The sequence below is a fragment of the Helicoverpa zea genome, chromosome 20 (assembly GCF_022581195.2).
Source record: "Helicoverpa zea isolate HzStark_Cry1AcR chromosome 20, ilHelZeax1.1, whole genome shotgun sequence".
In the NCBI taxonomy this organism is placed as follows: domain Eukaryota; kingdom Metazoa; phylum Arthropoda; class Insecta; order Lepidoptera; family Noctuidae; genus Helicoverpa; species Helicoverpa zea.
The window spans coordinates 5,464,483-5,482,681 of NC_061471.1; the positions used below are offsets into that span (position 1 = coordinate 5,464,483).

Here is an 18,199-nt window from a genome sequence, read left to right on the forward strand (position 1 = left end):
GCTTAAAGGATTTATGACCATCGATTTGTGTAATCGAGTAAGCTTAGCTACTCTTAATAAGTCACGTATATTTGGGTAATGATGACTTTAAACCTTTCGATTATATGGCCGGAATGCCCGATTAAAGCAAGTAGCAGCTTATTGATGCGACAGCGAACAAACTACTGTCATTTTTATCATTTATAATGAGTTGTTATCAAGAGCCCGCCTACAAGCGCAGGAGCGCAGGAAGCTCAGTCGACTGATCGTTGATCAGACAGCGACGCGTGCGCAGCATACTGTGCGGCTACCGACCGTTCTGCGGAACTAAATTAATTAATTTCCTGACATAAATATGGCATCCAAAATGAGTTTAACTCTGGACGTTGAGGCTGAGGCCTTAACAGCCAAAATAATAACAATGGTGTGCCTTTTCGGGATTTCTATGGTGACGGGCTGCTTGCCAATGGTAATATCTTTAAAATACGACTGGTTCAAGACGAGTGACTCCAACTTGCGTTCCTCCAATCAGCTGGTAATGGGATTACTCGCGTTCGGAGGGGGAATACTGTTCGCGACCACCTTCATGCACCTGTTGCCCGAAGTTGATGAAAATATTGAAGCTTTACAAGGTGAGTAAATTAATTTAATTATGTACCTCAATTTAAGACTTTCTTAAAAAATCGTAGGTGAGATTCTAAACTACCTTCATTAGACGATTTTTAAATAGCACTTTAGCTTATTAGTCAAATGTCATCGTGGAACCAGATTTTGTTCTATTTCATCAGTTTGCATCGTTGAATGATCTTCAAGATTTTATCGATGCATTATGCAGCAGTGTGCACGTGTCTAGGTACCATATCGGCATTTATATAATGTGTATTTAACGCAGATGCCATAAAACACTATTGTTGTGCGATTAAAGACGGTTCCTCCGATGCATTTTCTAATATTTAATGAAATAAAAATAAATGTCGTCTTTAATTTAATATAAGTAGAGCGTTGTTTTTCACAGAGATGGTGTACTTAGCTTATATTTACATAGCTCTCCTGTAAAGACACCTACAAAAAAATAAAAGTATTAAATTATAATTCAATGTTATTCTCGCGGCTTGAGCATAAGTAATTTTCTTCAAAATGCAAAATCAACGTTAGAGAATTATGAGTTGAGTATATATCTACTTCTGTCTTCTGCATTAGCGTGGGCATAGCACCGACGACCACAATGTACGCAGATAGGATATAATTTCACTCTATTGGAATCATTAATGCTGTTGTAGATTTGACTTAAAACTAAGGTTTTATAACTGTCGCGTTATTACGACAAAGGGTATTACTTACGTAGTAACTATTATATAATCTGTGGTATTACCAAATACTTATAGGTAGGTAAGTAATATCGATATTTCCGAATTGTAAATAATTCATTCGTTTATTTAATAACTTTGCTTCAAACTGTTGTAATTAATGTGATAGACGTAAAGGGTATTACTTCCTATGGGTCTTTACTTGTAACAGGAGGGTACTTTGTGTAGGTACTTATATTTGGCACATAGGACATAAAAATATAGGTATTTCCCAAAGTTCAGCAAATGATGCAAATTAATGGTATCGTGTGTATTTATACACACGTTTCAATTTACCAATTTATCGGATGTTCCGAGTTGTTAATGCGTTAGTGTATTCAAAATTTTCGCAGTTAAGTGTTAACAAGTTTACATACTTAGTCAAGTTAGTAATGCGTCTTTCCATGCGCATTACTCGGAAATATAGGTAGATTCCTAAGTAGTTGTTTTCCATCATCATGCATTATAGATTTATTCTAAGCCTCTATATTTTGCTCAATATGTTGTAAGAACTTTTATCACGTTTCTTTCCGGCCTAACTTGGCATAACTCCGTACGCAGCTTTCAAGTAGATCGGTCGGTAGATAGTGCTGAGCGCAGTCGTGAGCTTGTAATAGATTTTTAATTGCATTTGTATTAACTTTCTAATATTCATTACCTAAACTATTTACTTACGTAAGTGTATCTACCTTTTCTATAGTAGGCTTTTGTGGGAAATTATTGAGTGATCCCGTCACGCTTTGGGAGTAGTTTAATGGAGTGCCACTCTGACTAATTAATTAAACGCTTCTATGTTCCTTCTGGAGCCTTTTGTGCTCGAGGACCACGGTAACCTTTTGAAAAATTTTGCAATCTTCAAAAGACAGAAAATTACATACTTAATTAAGTATAATACCATACATACCTATGAGGAACACCTTGCCTAAGGTTTTTTGAAACATTTTTTGTCACACATATTTAGGAGGCACATACCTAAAGAATCTGATTCTGAATTATCTGAATAGTTTAGAATTCTTGCTAGCTTGTCAGAGTTGATTAGGTATAGGTATCATTCTCACAGGCCTATCACGCCAATGTTAAGGTCATTCAATTGTTAAAAAGTATAGTTACGGATTTGATTTAATCGGATACCTAGGTAAATGTAATAATGAAATAACAACTAGGTATCTATTTAAAAACATTCACGTCAGGCTTGCTTTCACTGTTTGCTAACTATTTCTTCAATAGGTAAGTCTTGATACAGCAAAGTTTTAAACTTTCGAGTTTGTAGGTTGAAAGTTTTGGGTATGTAGAAACGATCGAATGCAGCTAATCAAGGCCCAAAAATCAAAATAAAAAACTAAAAATTGCTCGAGTACCCATAATCCGTACTTTTATTTTGTTTTTATTTTTTTTCCCTTATCGAACAATGAATTCCAAAAACAAGATTACAAAATATGAACGGACCGGCGAGCGATATAATCGGTCAAACAAATTATCACTCAATCAATTGATTATTATTTATTAATGTCTAGATTATTTGGTAAAGCTCCCTGCTTTTATCGAATCTGCACATCACTAGACATCATTTTATTAAGATAAGTTATCATGTTCTCAGGGGGTTTTTTGACCATGCAATTTTTTTTTTGTTTTCATTTTTGTCGCCTTGTCCTAATCCTAAAATCCTTAATTCTCGCTTATAACCATATAACCATCTTATAACAGGGTCATATCTTTAAGCACCTAACTAGGCAGGTCCTTCTACCTTTGCTTTAAAGACAAGGTTCTTATTTCTCACGTAGTTTTTCTAATTACGTCAAGAAAATACCTATGACATGTGAAGCTGTTAAGCTGAAGACGAGAAAACTCGTAAATCGCTTTTAGGTAATATATTTTGGGATGCTTGTTTTTAAAGTACATTATTTTTCTTCCGTACGTAGTGTCTATGACTCTACGTTCCTCTGTTCAAAAAACCGGTCGCTGTCACCGTTCTAAGTTTTATTCGATAAAACCGTAATCGATTCAAATTATTACCGTGTGAACTAGGAGACATGCTTATCTACCATGTAACGCTGTACATGGTTGACTGGTTGTCTTTGATTATTTAAGTTAAGAGGTACACTGCTCCACAGCTTCTTTAGATTTTCGATAGGTTCATTCTCATCCGTCCATTGACTCTTTAGAAAAAAAGAAATCCTAATTAATTATCAATATAATATGCTTGATCAATTTGTGTGACCCAAAGACAAGTTATGGCGAAGTCAGTGAATTATGAGTTTGTGAGGTTGTATGTACCTACTTACGGCGTAATCTCTGGATCTACTGATCCTGTTTTGAATATTCTTTATCTACCTACTAGGTAACATTACATTACTGGGTACATTTTTTATTTGGGTGTTTCATAGAATTTTTATACAATAGGGTGCGAGTAAAATCGCGGGAATCAATTAATGTTACTAAAATCAAGGCTCATGTTAAAATTCATCTATTGCATAAAGAAGAGATTATTTATCGTGAATGAGTAGGAAGGTAAGTAGGTACATGGGAGCAGTGAAGGTTGTTAGACCGATATGAAAGGTCATGGTGGTCACGTAACACCATAGCTGTCACTGTGATGAGAGCACAATGGGGTCTAATCGCATTAAGTATACCGTGAGACTGTATCCCATACCTACACTTCGAAAGCGGTGAAGGGCTCTTTGGAAACAACCAGAGACTAGAGCACCATTTACTCGTTTAAACTTTAAGTTCTTAAAGAAGTTTTTCCTATGTTTAAAAGTCTTTGGTTTGAGTCACTCAAATATAGGTAGACTAACAGACAGCAGTTATTAATTGATGGATTTAGATAATAACGTTATCTAGTCTGTCTGTGCCTAAAAGATTCTTTGCAATTTTCCCTGTCTGGAGATTTCCAGATAATTTTGATTTGATATTGTACTTAAACATTTTATGGTGAATGCGGGTGTCAACTTTCAGAGAGCATAAATTGAAATTGCAATGATTTACATCGTATTTTTTTATATGGTTGTTAACTAGATGGGTAAAAGGACCATGGGCAAAAATGTATGAAGCCTGGGCTCACCCACCAACAGAGATGAGACCACTTTGAATATACTTGTAAAGCACTAAATATAAAGATTTAAACTCATTTTTGCGAAGAATCCATGGGGTTATTTTGCTATAAATATTTTTCTCCGACCATAAATAAACTAATATTCTGCAAAAAGTAGTGCTGTTATGGCAGTGTAGGTTTTGTTATTGAACACCTTTAACTAGTTTTAATTCCAGGTTTAATGTATACATAAAAAATAAAACAGCTGCTAACAGTTAAAATTATTTTTGTTAACATTTCAATCAATATCAATAATAATGTCGTCTAAATATCCTGCCGGTGGATTAAATTGTGAGTGCCTGTCTCACCCTAGATACCATATTATTGAAATTATATGAGCACAACTTCCTACTGAGCGTCTACCTGTTAGACACGAGCAGTAATACTGAGCGATGGCATCTCGACCCATTTCGTTTCTGTTAACCAGAATGTATACCTACGTAATATGTAAACCTATTTAGGTGCATATCTTTTTTTTGCCATGGAATTGAAGGTAGTGCCCATAGTAACAATTTTAGTACAAACAAAAACCTTCACAACGGCATATGCTATAACTCTGTTGGACAATGAGCCCAATTTGACTCATGGTCCTTTGTCTCTGATGTTGATAGCACAGCCTAAAATCGCAAATGAATTTGTCGAGATCCTAATTTAAAGATATTTAAGTACTAAGGCATTTCTGTTTGAAGAAGGCTATCTTAAGTTGCTGAACCTGTAGATGCACATCACGTAGGTACAACTTAAGGACACCAAGCACTTTTATAGAACCTGTTTCAATTACTGGTTTGAATACTAAGCCCTTCCGATTTGATATTTAGGTATCAAAAGTTTAATCGTTTCTCATTAAAGTTACAATGTTGGTAATCTTTCTGATAGGTATGGTTATTAACTTTGATTGTATCCATGATCAGCCCTGAGACTCAGAAACACGGGATGAGGATAGACGCCGAGAAGAAATGTCCTTTCCTCCTCTTCATGATAAGTATCAATGTTGCCGTCACTGCTGAAATAAGGATGCTGTAATTAAGTTGTCCATTGCCTGAAATTATGTAGAAGTTTGCCTTCTTAAAAGCAGGTGACGGCTCTCGGTGTAATGTATTCGGACCGTTTATCCTCAAAAGATATATCTTTCATGATTCCCAAACTTAGCTTAGGTAAATGTCAGGTCATTGTGCAGAGTAATAAAATAAAAGTAACTACTCATCGTAATAAGCATTTATTGATTATATCTACTTACGTGTTTGAAATCATGCAGGTAATACTGGTTTAATATTCGGATTAAGGCCGTAAAATATCTCACATTCAGAGCTGATAACAAGGTTCTAATGGCTATAACATAATAATCGTCGAAATATAGGTAGCGATAAAATACAATCAAAGCCAATATTGATTACCAACAATGATTGAATCTGAGGAATTCATGCATGCATCATATTTTTGTAATACGCTTACATAAGTGTTAGGTAAACCGCACAATGTAAACATAGAATTAACTAAGATATGAAGGAAAGTATCATAAATAACTAAGAAAATTATTAAGATTTTAACAAAGTAATAGTTAGAGTAATAAAGAGTACCTAATGTCGGATTTCCTATAACAATTAACATATCGATTTCAGAAAAGTTTTTTTAATAATTTAAAATTATACTTATAACACGACTTCCGATTACAATTCCTTTTAAAAACTAATTTTATATTTCCAAATTCCAGAGGCCGGCGATCTCGCAGACTTTCCGCTATTCCTGGCCGGGCTCATAATGTGCGGAGGTTTCTTCATGATCTACTTAATTGAAGAGCTGGTTCACCTGTACATCAACAGCCGACAGAACAAGAAGAAGGATAACACCTTCGCCAAGCCTTTCCGCATGAGGAAGAGTTCTTTGGCAGGAGGATCGGTTGAAGCAGCCGTTGAGCAGAGCGAAGAGAAGGAATTAGAGAATGATGGGAAGCAAGCAGGACACAGTCACCTGGTGATGAACGAAGAAGATTCAGTTGCGTCAGCGCTGAGAGGATTGCTTATAGTGTTGGCGCTCTCCGTTCATGAACTTTTTGAGGGACTCGCTGTTGGTTTGGAGTCTTCAGTAGGAAATGTATGGTAAGTAGATACCAAACTTGACATACAATTTAACATCTCCTAGAGGGAATAATATGAATTTATATAGCCAAGCCCTGGAGGCTCAACTTCCATAGTCCGGCTTTGGGTAATTGCCCTTTTAAATTGAGCAATTACCTACGCTATGCCTTGCGGCATTCCATTTGCATACAAAGCTTAGCTATATCATATTCTTTTGTACTTAATGGTCATGTTTAAGAAGTTAGTCATACTCCTACATCGCATAAAGGCCCTTGTCTCCCACAATCATTGAAATAATTACAAGTTGAACTGTTATCTAGAGAAACTAATTATGATCTACTGACACGGATATAAAGACCGATAAGGAAGGTTCAAACACAAAATACAAACAAAAATAATAATTTTCCTGTCCACATTAGCCTAAAATACGTGCTTTACCTATTTGGTGAGATATGATAAGTAAACAGCGTACACGCGCGTTTGCTGAAAGATTTGTTCGATAAGTGAACCGGTTCTGTGCTGACAAGAAAAGGCTAGTATTCGTCATGGCAATAAATCGACAGAAGTGAAGACAATCAGTCGATTGCTTTAGTCTCGGGCTGCCTGAAGTCACGTAAATTTTATTTAAAGATTTCGTAGTACACTTACATATGAAAATTACGACACCTGTCACTTCAACGATACGCTATCGAATGTGAAGCATTTGATTAGACGCATCTTATTTAAATACTAGCTGTTGCCCGCAACTTCGTCTGCGTGGGCAATATAGAATCGTCAAAATACTACTTATCCCGTAGGTGCATTCTTTCACGTGACAGTATAATTAGGATTAGCACTTAGCAGTCGCATAGATTCATTGATCAAGGTTGTGTTGTGGATGTGACCATTTATCTAAACAAAAGAAGTAAAGTTTGTGACGTTGTTCAGCCAATTTGGAAAATTATTACGTATGGTGCGTAAGTAATTTTCACAGGAAACAGCTATAATCTATGTCTACATGCTTTGAGTCTGACAAAGCTGTCATTTGTACATTTTCTGCAGCTGCTGCGACTAATCAGAAGCCAGAAAGTCTGTCAGACTTACCCAATAGGTAGATAGGTAGTCGCTCCAAGCAAAATATTGGTACTCAAACAGATTCGGTGACTGGAAGCCAACACCAACATAGTTGGGGAATAGCTGGATGGATGATAACATGAGTCATCATCATCAGCAGGCGCATAGGGTAGGATAGTTTCACTTACTCACTATGGTAAGGCTGACCCCACATTAGGCGTGCGCGATCCTTCCGCCGCGATCCGTCGCGTTTTGCTGCCCTGCGGCATGTGTGAAGAGTGCAAGCGACGCGCTCGCGGCGAGCACGCGGCGCTCGAGTTGCGTTCTTACCCCTTCGCCCGCTATCCCCGCCGCCCGCTAAACGCCTTAGCAGTTAAACGTCAAGGAGAGCGAGAGAGAAGTGTTGTATGCTGTGCGTCACTACCGCACACCGGGAAAATTTCGCTCTTGCGGAGGACGTTTATATACCATATTTTGTGTCACACGTAAACAGGACGACAGTAAGTATCCACCGAAACACTTTCAAAGATCTGATGAACGAACAAATCAGACCTGACTTGATCACCTGGGGCCAATGAGAGCTCTGTGAAGCGATAATACGCTTTGGCTCCTACTGTTATTGTAGTTTCTGAAAATTTATTCACCTCATTCAACGATGAATGTAATTCTGATGGTACTATTAAGAACACTTGCTTAGCGCAAAAGCTGACGTTGGCAGGCCGACTCTTTTGACTTCTCGAATAGGATACCATTGGTTTTTGTGCAATGCACACCTGCAATGCATTCTGGATTAGGATAGGATATAGGTGGACAGGATTTGCAACAGAGAACAATTCTGTCTTTGTAATTGAATGACATCAAACGTAGTTTTATATTAAAGGTTCGTAATCGTGAACTGTATTTGTGTATTTGCGATCAGAAGTTGAAAGTAAGCAGGTCTCTGGTATGCGGCGCGTAATTTGTACGTTTTCAGACGCATAAAGCATTTTACGTGTGTATGGTATTAAATAGAGAGAGCTCCCATTTCTTATCTGCACTTTGTATCTGGGCTTGTTTTTAAAGCTACAGAATCCTACATTACCTACCTCACGCTTAGCAGCGCTTGCGAGAGATAGATCCTCATTTCTTCTAGGATTAAGTTTACATATTTTGCATCAGAAAAAATAATTAAGGTCTACTTAATACTACTCATTCAAAGTAATTTGTTTTAAGGCTACCACATTAGTGGAAGATAAGCTAAACTATGTTTTGAAAAAATCCTGATATGAACTCCATCTGTAACTTTAAATGATAATTAATTGTTCCACTAAAGTCATCATTTTTGACATAACGTTCAAAAAATAATTTAGATGGCACCGTTTTAAATTTGGCTGAGAACTATTAATTTTCTTTTCATCAAGGTAATAATTATAGTTGGATTTTGATGTGGCACGGCAAACTGACAAACACTATTGAAATGTCTATCGAAAAATTACACTACGTGTTAAAATATGGTGAATTACGGAAAATACACAACTCCATCTGTTGAAATAATAATCCTCTATAAAAAATGTATGGTAATATTGTCATTTACCACCTCGCTCCTTTGACAAATTTGATGTATTTTATTTACCACAGATGGAGCTACTTTAACCTTAGCTAAACAAAATTTTCATATTTTTTTTCTTCCGAAGTTACTTATAAAGGTGTGATTTTCTGTGTAAAGATTAATAATAGGCCGATCAACTAATATAAGTACAACATTCAAATGTACAGTTTTGACAAATAGATTGCGTGTCGTAATATTTTACATCTTGAATTCACAAAATTAATCATATCTTTTGATAGAGTGAATCGATTTCGATGAAACAAAAACTAAGTAATACCTCAAGTTACGTAGAATTTTTGTATATAAGCATTGTCTGCATTTAATTCGTAGATTTTGCGTGAATCACGAACAAACAAACAGATAAACAGACAAACAGACAAAAATGACAAAAATGATGGAAATGGGTTCTGTTAGTTATCCTTTAAAATGCTGGCTATTTTTTTTGTCAATTTCTTCAATGTACAAAAATTACTTTTCTACAGATTTATTATATGTATAGATTAGAACTGTTGGGAAAATCGATATCTTATCAATACCTACCTCTATGGACGTAACTTGATGGATTAGGTGCAACATTTATCGAAGCGAATGAGACATCATTCTATGCGCTTGACCACATCGAGATTAGGCTATTTTAAAGTTTCTTGCCTTAGAAAACATATTTTTAGAGTAGGTTCGGGAATATAGAGGTACAGCTGATGCACTTTGTGTCCGATTTTAAATTCCATCTTGTGAAAACGACTGCATTGAATAAGTGGCCCGGGCAGGGCCACGGCCGGCCCCGGCAGTTGCTGAGGGAATCTTGTAAGGAAGTCCTTCAGAATAGGATTATTTTTTCAGTTCAGATAAATACAAATAATGGTATTACAGATAAAAAGTACGTGTCAAGTGGCGCAAGCACTTCTGTCAAGTATTTCCCTCCTTTAGTTAAAGCCTATGGACTTGTGACAAGTGTGATTCAAGCTGTAGGCAGGTAACGGATTACAAATACTTACTGAAAATGTATTTTCCCAGACGTTTTGGAAGTAGATATTTTTTATTTTAAAGAATGTAGTTAGTTAGGTGCTTAATACATTTATCATGAAAAGATCTTGATCTCTTAGTAAACGAATCGGTCGATTAAGTGCATTTACGCATATGTATATTGTGAAAACTGAAAAGAAATGGTTAATACGGTACTTAGTCATTACTGTCAGTCTTTCGGACGAAACTTACCAACTGAATAGTGGCTGAAATTCGGCTAGTCTTTCAGTGACATTAGCTGTGATCGATATTTCAGTTTTTCGGCTGAAACGAAGATTTTTAGCTTGAAAGGTTTTATTATTTCTATAAATTGGTACATATGTCTAGATAAAATTGCAGTACTTACCTACCTACTGACTTCATTCCGGTTTTAATGAGGTATTACTTAATTTAATAATTTTATTACTTGAGTAGTGCGTCAATACCCAATTCAATAATCTTGCTTCAATCGAAATATACTATAAAGTTTATAATATTACAGGAATCGATAAGATTAGGTTCCCCGGATAGGTATTATAAAAAGGGTTTAATAAGCTCATATAAGTTTCAGCTATTATTAAAGTATATGTTATCTTAAGTTTTGCCAATAGGGCTTAGATATTTCTTGTTATTATGCGTGATTGCTGATGTTTCTTTAAGATTTACCTTCATAGGTACTTCTTGATACAAGCTATCTACTGTATGTATACCTAGGCACGTAATGATACCTACTAATAAAATAACAAAATTGTATAAGATTTTTCATATTTGATATTTTCTAAGCATAGGTATATATCCACACTCGAAGGTGATTGTGACACAGCATTAAAAAATAAAAATTAAATTAAATTTGCTTAAAAAATGAAAATAATTTTCCTAATGATATTATGTAAAAATCCGGTTAGACTGGAAGCCGACCCCAACATGATTGGGAAAAAGGCTCGGAGGATGATGATTATTATTATGTTAAATGCTCTATCAAAATCTACCTTTAGGGTTACGCATTTAAAAACAAATAAATGGGCATGTACATAGCTATCTATTTTTACAGACACTTGACTTACCAATGAATGAAAATAGTTCAAATATTGTTATCAACCAAACAATGTTACAATATTGGTTATTTGATAGCTAATAATTAGGCTATATTGATTATCGTGAAAAGCCACCGTATCATAAAAATATCGAAGATTTATACATATTAGATTGTTGGCGGGAATTACCTGCAGTAAAACAATACAAATAGCACACTTATTGTTTATTTTAAATTCCTAATTTAGTACATAATTACAATAATCGTAATAAAGGTATTAAAATTAAGCTCTTAAGTGTCACGTTCTTGATAAAAAGGATGTTTGAGTATGATCACGTATTGATGGCAAAAGATAAAGAAGGTACCTACCTAATTATCGTTCATTGAATCTGAAGTATCAACCTTTCGAATGATTAATTATTCAAAATGTTATTTCGAAAATAAATTCTTCCTATCCTGTCAACAATATTTAACAAGGTATCCACAAACTCAAAATTACCTACGTGTGAAAATTGTAAAGTCCTGTAAGGTAGATAAATACTTAACAATAACGTTTGGGAATGTGTCGTAGTACTCTCACGCATATGCACACGTATGCAGCAAAACTCACACCTTCCCTTGGCTTGTGCGTGCACAATAGACAGTTGTCATGCAACCGAACCTGTACTCGACACATGTTTTGCTTCTCCATTTTAGGAGAATGTCAAAAGAGAGAAAAGGTTGAGATCATAGAGGATATAGCCATATAGTCTTTGGTTGAGATGGTACTAAAGCCAGTCCTTATATTTAATCCCCAGGTACATGTTCGGAGCAGTATCAGCGCATAAGTACATAATCTCGTTCTGCATCGGAGTGGAGCTACTGGCGTCAGGCACCAAGAGATGGGTGTCCCTAGTCTACATATTCACGTTCTCCTTCATGTCAGCTCTTGGCATTGGGATCGGTATCCTACTGGTGGGAGGCGCCGGGGCTGTTGATGCTGGCGTTTACTCCGTGGTTTTACAGGTGAGTTGAAGGATTTCATTATAATTAGCCTTTAACTTTGTTTTCGCCTGTTAAATATGGTCAGTGTTAGATTCAGTCAAATAAGAGTTTGTGCTGAAAAAGATAGTACGATTACTTGCTTTATACCTAAATCAAGGTTAGAAATCTCGTGCCACATGACAATACAATTTAAAACAATGCTGTTCTATGGCATTTTCAATGATGCTACTATTGTTAACACGTGGCCGCAGGACATTACGGATGGGCCATCATTTGCCCACATAGTGTTGATTTATTAGTTTTAAATTATAGGTGAATTAAGTACATTTTATTTTTATGGTCAGTTTTAACTAGGTTGAACCTCAAAGGCTGCAATTTATGAGGAAACAAATGTAGTACCTATGACTTAATTTTATTTAATTAACTACCTATGTAGATAAACATCCCACTTTATGTTTTTGAATTATTTTTCTAGAATTTAGCCATAGGTTACATACTTAATTAATAGATACTTACAGCCAGTTTCTTCATCAAAAGTTAAAGTTAAAGTAATGTCTAAAGTAAAAGTAACGGTCAAATACGTTTTTTCAAGCCTAAAGTGACAGCAAAACTAATAGAAAAAATGAATTTGACCGTTACTTTTACTTTAACTTTTGATGAAGAAACTGGCTGTTAGCCACCAAAAATAGCGCTGCCTGTAGATGAGTTCGCTAATTAGGCAACAACAAACTTGCATTCATAAAATCCGAACAATTAAAAATCAATTATCTACGTCACATTTCATTAGATGATTATCAGGATAAGATGGATGATGAATTGAGTAGGTACTTATGATAATATCGCTTATGAAGTGCGACCACGAGGAGGTAGTTACCAACTCATAAGTAGACATAGTTTACAAACATTATTCTTTTAGGGTCTTAAGTAAGTTTTTCATTCCAAAAAACAAGATAAATGCGACATTTTTCGTTTCTAGTCCAAGGTCTAAACACACGCGCTTGTCTGGTTTTTAAATCACCTTGAAATAATGTATCCTACCTTAACACCTGCAGGTGCATTTTAATTAAAAACAGGAGACTAATTAAAATGCAATTAACTCATTAATTAAAAATATTTGTTACTAGCTTCTGCCAGCGGTTTCACCCGCATCCCGTGGGAACTACTTCCCGTACCGGGATAAAAAAGCCTATAGCCTTCCTCGATAAATAGGCTATCTAACACTGAAAGAAATTTTCAAATCGAACCAGTAGTTCCTGAGATTAGCGCGTTCAAACAAACAAACTCTTCAGCTTTAGTATAGATTATTGTGCAGGATTTACTATCAGATGTAATGAAATATACCTATGATGATTTGACAATGACATGAAATAATTAAATGATTGATTAAAATTGATTTAATTAAAGATATGACGTACAAAATGATTACATTCTTCAACTGGTGGTTCTCCATCCACTACTGCAGGCCTAGCATGACTGCCATAGAAATAACTTTTGTTGACCGGAGAATCGACATAATGACAGATTGAAGAAAGATTTCTATCGTCCTAAGCATGGCAATGTTTGACACCGACACCGAAAAAAAAAGATTTTTTCTTTTCTTCGATCGACATGGGTCTAGCATGACGACTATATTTTCTCTACTTTTGACATTTGGGAATATAGATATGATTTATACTCTTTGTATATTAGATCGGTACGTTGACAAGAAATTCACGTTTAAATGTTGTTTCCAGGGTCTGGCGTGTGGTACCCTGGTGTACGTGGTGTTCTTTGAAGTGTGGAAGGGCAGCAGCGGCCTCCTGCAGTTCTCGTGCGCACTGCTCGGCTTCACAGTCATGGTCATCCTCGAGCTCATTGTGGAACTTGGTAAGTTGTTTCATCAAGCTCGTACTCGTAATAAAAAGTGGATTTGTAGAACAGAATAAGTAGGTAACTGTCTGTTGCTGGGGAGCTTGTTGCGCCACTCCTTCCCAGCAAAGATACATAGGAAGTGGTGAAGGGTGAGCGTTTTGGGGGCTGTCTTTTGTTAATTTCGGACGTTCAAAAAGTGCTGTTTTGCAGTCAAGTGTGAATAATTATATAGCTGCTGTATCTCTCATCGATTTTACAACCCCTATGTTTTCGCTCTAAGAAACTGATATACTTTTCCAGCATATCAAATAGGAGTCCTTCATTGTGTCGTTTCCATAAACTTTTATAATGAGAAAAACTAACTTTCTTTTTTACTTTTTTTTACAGCGGCGTGAAGAAGTTACCACAATTACAGGAACGACATGGCATCACGGAATTTCGCCGATAAATAATAATTATTATGTCTTCTACAAAATTGTCATGTCTAACTTATAAATATAATACAAATTGCAGGATGACTCACGTTTAGTCTAGACTAAATGTTTTCGGTCTTTCACGCTTATCTCACAGCCGTAGCTAACGTCTAGGACAAACTTAAATACCTAGAGGAAAAATGTGTCAGCTTCAAAATAATTATTGTCATCAATGCCATAGTTTGTTATTGAAAATTGTTATCTGTCACGATGTTCGGAAAAGACGAGAATTCAGTTCTTTTGAGTGTAAGTAACATAGGTTATACGAGATAATTTTGTGTGAGGAAGTGATACCTAGTCAATTAAAAGTATTTAACGATCAGTCAGCCAGACTGAGATTTGTTAATTGATTATTATACAGTCCAGTTAGTTCCTTGGTTAATGTTTTGTAAGTATTGTATATAAATAATGTTTTATAATAAAAATTTTCAAAAATATTGTTTTCTTATTTTGTTTGGGGAGTGGGTAAAAATAATACAAATCATTTGTAATTTAACAAATCAATAATGTAATTAGAAATTAACAGTTTATACTATCCTTTATCTATTCTTAAAGAAAATAGATATAATTATTTTTAATCCTAGGTAGTTAATATTTTAGGCTGATTAAAAATCATTATTCAGATTATGCAGGCGGTAAATTTACACATCTATTGGTTAAATTGAATAGCTGTTACAAAACAATCTACGAGGCTGCGCACGCGCCGTCGCGTCGCCCTGTGTTCTGTCACCGCGGTTGTCTGCGCCGGCTGGCGAGTGGAAAGTGGCACGCGGGCGTCAGTGGCCAGTACCACAAAGTGACGGCGCGTGTGGACTACAGCTCAAAAGTTAAGAGACAACACTGTTAAAATATTTCATTATTAAAATATGATGTACTTAGATAAATGTCCGCGCACAGTACGCGTGTATCCTTAGAAACTAATACGATTGAGAGAAAAAGACATAGAGAAATTTTCGAAAACTCTTAACTAACTTGTTACACGAGTATAATATAATTTGTCAAGCCGCTGCCTTTAACATTCCTACACATTACTCCTAAGGCCGGTACATTTTATTCGTCATACTTACAACAATACACTTTAAGTAATAATAAAGTTTTAAATATTCAACTATACGATATAGTTTTCATAGACTATTGCATTATATTCTGTAATCACATTACACAACGCTTTATATGACCCTCGCACGAAAGCCTTATATCATACAAACTGTCAAATCTGACAAGTGATTTGATTGGTTGTAATTGGACAACCAATCAGAACATCCGAAAATTGTCAGTAGACTAACAGTGCTACGCACGCAAGTTATTTGTTAACTCTTGTCAATAGAAAAACTCGACTGATATACAACCCGTGCCGATAAAGAACGGGATTAGAAATCGCGACAGCTGTATTCAACTCTCGCTCATGTGCTATAATGTATGAGCGAGAGGTAAATACAGCTGTCGCGATTTCTAATCCCATTCTTTATCGGCACGGGTAGTAGTTATATTGTAGCTCCTTTATTACGTATTCATTTGTTTCCGGAAGTGCCAAAGTGTTCGTAGAATACATTAATACTTTAGCCGAGTTATAGCTTATGTATCGACAAAAGTTTACTTGAAACTCGCTAAGCATTCAAATGGTTGATCGACATCGCGTCTGCAATCAAGATGAATGTAACTGTACACTGGGTCATTTAATATCTTCCCATTAACAAACTATTACCGCGACACCCACGACATCGTGTACTAAGCGCTTACATAATAACTGGCTTACACAACGTATCTACGCAATTACAATAAATAAATCATAAGGATTCAAACTATTGACTGCCATTATTTATTAAATTAATGAAAAGTCACAATTTAATAGAAATACAAAAAAATCTACGAATTCAGGCACCGTTATCTTAATCTAATAAATTAAAAAAGCAGTACATTGGATAATACAATTCGAAAGTACGATAAGTAAAAGTCAAACTATAGTATCGCTCAGTTACGTGAAACGAGAGATACCTAAAATCTCAACAAATATTATAATATAATACTACATAATATTTAATTTTAAAATCTCACTAATGTTTAATTTAAGACAAAGACTTGCTGATAGGTAAGTATTGTTTGCTTCTCCTTTATAGAGGTCAAGAATTCTGAAATATATCGTGTAATGAAACGTCACGACGCCATTTTATGGCGGGAAATAGTAGTAATGTATTGAGCGTCAAATTCTACTAAGTCGCCTTTATATGTACGTTGCACGTATATTAATGATGAGTGCAAATGAATACGAAAATATATGTATTTCTATAAAACAATTTTGTGCTTACTCTGTGCTATCATTGTGTTTAAATTCATGAAAAACGTTTTATTGGCCGATTGGCCGTTCAAAGTCATCTGAAAATATTTTATGTGATTTAGTGCATTTTTTAGGTAAAATTAATCGAGGAAATGTTTATTATTGGTTTTTTTAAATGACTACAGGCGAGGTGTAGGTTTTGTATCGAAGCCTTTGAAATTAGTGTGAAAACATAAAATTTCGTGTCTTATAATGAGGCATTCCTATAGAAAATAATTTTGGCACATTACTAAAATTATAAATCATACTTTTTGCAGTTTCAAGAGGTTGTATTTATATAAAGCAATAAAGATTTTAGTGTATTATTTTAGGAAAAGTGATTTTATAATTGATTTTTAATATGTTTGATTTGAAATTTAGTATTGCCTTATGTAAATACACACCCGAGAGTATTTCGTCTTAAACGCAAATAAACTTTAAAAAATGGCAAGAATAAATAAATTGTAAAAATGCAATCTCAAAGTTCAAATGAACATAGGTAAGTACAGTTAACAATACATTTACTGATAGTATACGATAACATTTAGGAAAATACTCGACAACTTGACTAGGAACATGGTCAGTCAGATTGTCCGCAAGCCTCGTACAATAACGATATAAATCAAATTATTGCAAATATTATTTATTATACGCGAATAATATAACTGTACTTACCACATACATAACGCTTAAGGAGCTCTAAAATGACGCTTGCCAAAGTTTTTGCAATGTCTGAAGCTTAACGCTAAATCTTACTTTTGCTTGATAAAAATAATTGTGTAGTGTATTGATTTTATACATAATGGATTTTAAGCGGCCCATAAGCATACAAGATCAATATAGTGACATCTTTGTGAAGTCTTCTAGATTTTAGTGAGTATAGATTTTATTATGACTGATTCAAAAAAAAAATATAGAGCTCAAGCACCTTTCACACATTAATCTGAAAGAAGTCAAACTACAGATCTTGCAGCGCATTTACTTGAAAAGATCCATTCTGTATAAAATAAGCGTGTAGGTATGTGTGACAAGCGTCATTTTAGTGGCTTTAATGAAGTGCGAAGTGCTTAAGACTTGAGGAGCTTGTTCGCGCGCTGGTTGGCCACTGCTATGCGCGTTTCGTTGCTCTCACCCTATAAACAAACCTCATTATACTCTCACATAACATATAAAAATACGACACACAAAAATAAAACTTATTCAACAGACATAAGGCTATAAATAATAATAGGTGGAATTAATGAAAATAAAAAGGACAATCACAAAAAACAAAATCGAAAAAAAGGAGATACTACGAAAATTAATCGAGTCAAAACGGGTGTAGGTTAGAGTAGGGCGTAAGTATACCAGAGGAAAAACAAAAAAAAAACTTGGGTTATTTTACAAATACATTGTAGAAGACATTTCTCT

At 35.1% G+C, this 18,199-nt stretch overlaps 2 protein-coding genes across 4 annotated transcripts in view; one reads left to right on the plus strand and one right to left on the minus strand.

Annotated features, from left to right (window-relative positions):
- Positions 1 to 208: 208 nt before the first annotated feature.
- LOC124640118 (zinc transporter ZIP3-like) lies at positions 209 to 14,912 on the plus strand. The gene is made up of 5 exons (XM_047177773.1): positions 209 to 611; positions 6,128 to 6,512; positions 11,965 to 12,172; positions 13,885 to 14,017; positions 14,390 to 14,912. The coding sequence occupies exons 1-5, from the start codon at positions 335 to 337 to the stop codon at positions 14,395 to 14,397; spliced, it is 1,011 nt and encodes a 336-aa protein (XP_047033729.1). The 5' UTR covers positions 209 to 334; the 3' UTR covers positions 14,398 to 14,912.
- Positions 14,913 to 14,959: 47 nt separating this feature from the next.
- The window catches only part of LOC124640119 (synaptosomal-associated protein 25), a 29,180-nt gene continuing 25,940 nt past the window's right edge, over positions 14,960 to 18,199 (minus strand). For all 3 annotated transcript variants that reach the window (XM_047177775.1, XM_047177776.1, XM_047177774.1), the window contains exon 8: positions 14,960 to 17,922. In XM_047177775.1, the coding sequence (XP_047033731.1) occupies positions 17,857 to 17,922 (66 nt within the window). In that variant the 3' untranslated portion in view covers positions 14,960 to 17,856. The remainder of the gene's footprint in view (positions 17,923 to 18,199) is intronic.